This window comes from Pygoscelis adeliae, unplaced genomic scaffold (assembly GCF_000699105.1).
Source record: "Pygoscelis adeliae isolate BGI_AS28 unplaced genomic scaffold, ASM69910v1 Scaffold392, whole genome shotgun sequence".
Taxonomy (NCBI): Eukaryota; Metazoa; Chordata; class Aves; order Sphenisciformes; family Spheniscidae; genus Pygoscelis; species Pygoscelis adeliae.
In genome coordinates, this window is record NW_008824293.1 from 1,034,351 (window position 1) to 1,038,272 (window position 3,922).

Consider the following 3,922-nt stretch of genomic DNA (forward strand, 5'->3'; position numbering starts at 1 on the left):
TTGAGTGAAGACAGGGCTGGTACAGTTCTGCACTTTGCGACAGAAGAGACATGTAGAGGCAACATCTTCATGTCTCCTTATGCCAGAAGATCCAGCTCCAGCCAGCACTGTCTTAAGTTTAGAAACAAAAGTTAAGCCTGGACCAAGAAAGAATGGCTGTCCAGCAGGTTAACCCTCTGATTTAAGGACAGCAAAGGCTTTCCGGTGGGGTTTTTACAGAATGGGTATGTTTCGACGAAAACAGTGTGTTTTGTTTCAACCCCAGCTGACAGCAGCACAGGCGAACTTGCCTGGAGGACGCATTGCCTGCTGGGTGCTGACTCACTGCATGTACTCTCCCTACGGGGAAGCGGAGCTTCACCCGCCTGCCTTAAAGTCAGTCACCAGTTCTTACTGCCTGCTGCAGACCCGCTGTGCCGCGGCCTCAGCAGTGGTAGCAGGGAGAGCAGGGCAAAAGCATCGGGCACTCAACTTCAGCATATTCAAGATGGTAGTAAGAACAACAAGGACACCTGAAAGACACCTGCAGAGACCTCTCTCCTGTTACTCGCTCTCAGTTCAAGCCCCAAACGGGCCAGCAGCTGTGTTTAGTTGCAAGCTCTCGCCTGCAGGAGAAAGCGCTGTGCAATGCACCCAGGACAGTTTCGCGGAAGGCGGCTGAGTCACAGGGAAGCGGTCCCACCCGCTCCAGGAGTGCTACCCGGCCGCTCCTCCCGCTTACCGCCCTGCTGGAGACGGAGCAAGGAAATCCCTCCCGGTACGCGTCAGCCTCGAAACGCGGTTTTGCGGTTTCGACCAAAGGCTGTGACCTCCAGGCTCCCCTGTCATTCCAAGGGATGCGCCAGCATCCCAGCAAGGACCCTCCTCCTTTCGGCCTTTGGTTTGTACCCGCAGGCGCATCTGAGGCTGCTAAGCGCTGGCTTGTGCTGGCTGGCAGCCAAGCTGTAACACGATGTTCTCATTGCTACTCGGAGCACAGCGTGAACAAACCCTGAGTGCGCGCAAGAGTAAAGCGTCAGGAGAACAGGCAAAGCAAAACACTGAAGAGGGGAGGAGGTGGCACAGGCACCGCCTCACTGGGAGGAATCGACTGCCTGACTGCAGCTCGCACCTGGTAGAGAGGTGCAGCGAAAGGATTAAGTTTTGTCTTTGCACCTGGACAACGAGTACACACGCCAAGGTGACAGGCCCCATTTTTATCACACGTCCTATTTACAGTGAGCCTGCAGAGGTGGTGGGCACCTCACGAACCCAACTGGTCAGGATCCTGGCATGAAAGAGGGTGCACACCTGAACCTGAATTTCGCTGGCTGCATACAGTGATAGCATAGATCATGGGAAGTTTTAGTTAATAACTACGTAATGTTCAAACAGATCTTCTAAACTGCAGTCAGTCACTAATCCTTTTTTTACGTGATCAGGTCAAAAAGACAGCAACACTATGCTGCTGCAAGTTAGCCTAGTCTGGAGAGTGGGGGAAGCAACAGTACCAAACCCACTGACTGCCTGGTAGAGGAGATCTGACATTTAGTAACAGCAGAGATTATTAGAGACACAAAAACTGAAAATTAAAACCCTACCTTTTCCATCACTGAATTTAGGAGTGCATTTCTTATTATCGGCTCCAGTGTCATTCTGCGGGCCCAAATTCTGCCTTTCGCTCCTCAAAGGTATTTGGAATTCTGAGCAGTGTAAGACAGTTTCTGCATGGTCTCCCAACCAGCTGTGCCTGCAGCCTCAACACCTGCTGCTGGCACGCTGACGGGCACATGGAAAGCCAACAAGGTGCTAAACCAGAAACCAAGCAACCAGCTTGGGTCAGTCACCCTACACATCCCCTCACGCCACCAGGTGCGCCAAAAGACAGCACGTGAGACCAAAATTCAGCCACTGCACAGGGACAGAACAAAACCAAAATACGGTGATAGAAAGGCAAAATTTGACCTTGAGACTTGAAAAATAACCTGAGTTTCTCATATCCTAGAAGACCTGTCTCTGTTACCATTTGGTGCCGCATCGGAGCTGTGCTGTGCCAGTTTGTGGAGAAGTGGGAGAGGAGGAAAGCAGGATGCGGCCGAGCAGCTGCCCCGCGAGCAGCTGCTCCCCTCCCACACTGCAGCAACTGGCTGGGGCCCCACTGTCCACACAGCACTGGAAAGATGCACTGGGCAGAGGAGATGGAACATCCCATCCCTGTGCTCAGGGCAGCCGCGGAGCTGCTCCATCCCCGCAGCTCAGGCATCTCCTCCCACCCGTGCGCGGCTGAAAAGAGCCAAAGGCTGCGAGCAAATGCTGCTCCAGTCCCTCGCCGCCCCACGCTCCCGTCTGCACTGCTGCAGGCTGGGCCTGGCAGACCCGCTCCCATCCTTTGCAAAGGCCATGTCTGCAGTCACAAACAAGAGGAGGATTTGCCTTATGAATTAAGAAAAAAATAAGCAAAACCCCCTTACATTTGTTTTGCTAACATGGATAAGGCACAGACAGGTCCCTCTGTGGCACACACCCCAGGTGGGATACCTTGCCACATTCCTCCTTTTCCTTCTACCGTGAAGTTAGAATGTCACCTTGCCTCCCCTCTCCTTCGTCCTGCCCCATCCCACAGGCACAGGCAGCCACCCACCCCTGTTATGGGCATACAGTGTTTTGGCTACACAAAGCATGACAGAACGCCACACCGCTGAGCACCTAGAAGCGTGAACTTCTTTTTCTTCCTCCTCTTCTTCTGCTGGTGCTGCTTTGAGGGCAGTCCCTGCGCCTGAGAGTCAGGATCGCAGCTTGACCTGCCGCCGGGGCAGGCAGCGGGGTCTGCCACTACAAAACCAGTACTTGTGTTCCGAGTCTTAGATGACACCTTGCCAGGGGGGACAGGCAGCACAACTGTCCTCTGGGATGGTGGCATTTTCCCCATGCTTGCTGGCAGAGCAGAGGAAGGTGTCCCAGAGCTCCCCAGGGAGGGAGCAGTACCTCTGCATTTCAGCACGCTGTCCGGACCCACTAAGGCTGTGTCTAAAAGCAAGGCTGCTCGTCCCTCACCGTGGCTCTGGCTGGCAGGATGTGCTCCAGGGGCCGCATCCCCCCCATCAGCTGCTGCCACGTGCTCCTCCCGGCAGCAGGACCTATGGGCTAAGCCGCTGTCCTCAAGTTTCACGCAGCTCTGGCAGGCCTCAAGCGACTGAGCATGACCGACCAGCCCTGCCGGCCCTTCCCCAAGGTCGGCTGGAAGGACAGCCACCGCACGGGATGCCTCTGCCTGCCGGAGCAGGCCAGCAGCACCAACGCCGGGTCTCAAACAGCTCTTATCACAGACCGTCACCATTCTTTTTTCGCTCTTGGCCTCGGATAGGTCTTGGATGTATTCGGTGCACTTCTGCAGGCTTCCGGTCACCGCCTCGCTGGGGATGATGTCTGGATACGGCCCAGCACACTGGGTAGCTTCTGGCATCTCCGGGCAGACAGTGCAGCTCGTGGGAGGCTTCGGTAAGAGGGGTGACCTCTCATCGGGCGAGTTAAAGCTGCGCGTCTGGAAGATTAGATCGGTGACATGCCTGCAGCAGTTTGCAAAAAGGCTGTTCCCCATGATAGCAAGCAGCCTGGCTCATACACCACCGGATTAGAAAAGTTAGTTTTGTTTGCACACATATATTGAAGTCCCCACAAGACAAACTCCCACGCGGCAGCCCTCACCCTCCACAGCTGGGACCTGCTCGCCTTCTCAGGCAGTCAGCTGCCTTCTCCAAAGAAAATTCCTACTTGGCCTCAGGGTGGTGGGATGCAGAGGATCGGCAGCTGACTCCACACAGTGTCCTGTGCACCCTTGAGCTCACGTCCCGCGTGCTCACCAGAATCGGACGCTGGGCTTGCAGCAGTTCAGCTAAAGTGCCGCCCAGTGACCTTCATCCACCGCACGCCTTCGCCCCTCTCC

At 55.3% G+C, this 3,922-nt stretch overlaps 1 protein-coding gene across 3 annotated transcripts in view; it reads right to left on the reverse strand.

Annotated features, from left to right (window-relative positions):
* CLUH (clustered mitochondria (cluA/CLU1) homolog) overlaps positions 1-3,905 on the reverse strand; it is a 34,720-nt gene extending 30,815 nt beyond the window's left edge. For 2 of the 3 annotated variants that reach the window (XR_663374.1, XM_009318812.1), the window contains exon 1: positions 2,686-3,905. Coding sequence is in view for 2 of the 3 variants with exons in the window: in XM_009318812.1 (XP_009317087.1) it covers positions 2,686-3,577 (892 nt within the window). In the remaining variant the exon portion in view is untranslated. The remainder of the gene's footprint in view (positions 1-2,685) is intronic. The other variant, XM_009318813.1, reaches the window with a different exon arrangement.
* Positions 3,906-3,922: the final 17 nt, after the last annotated feature.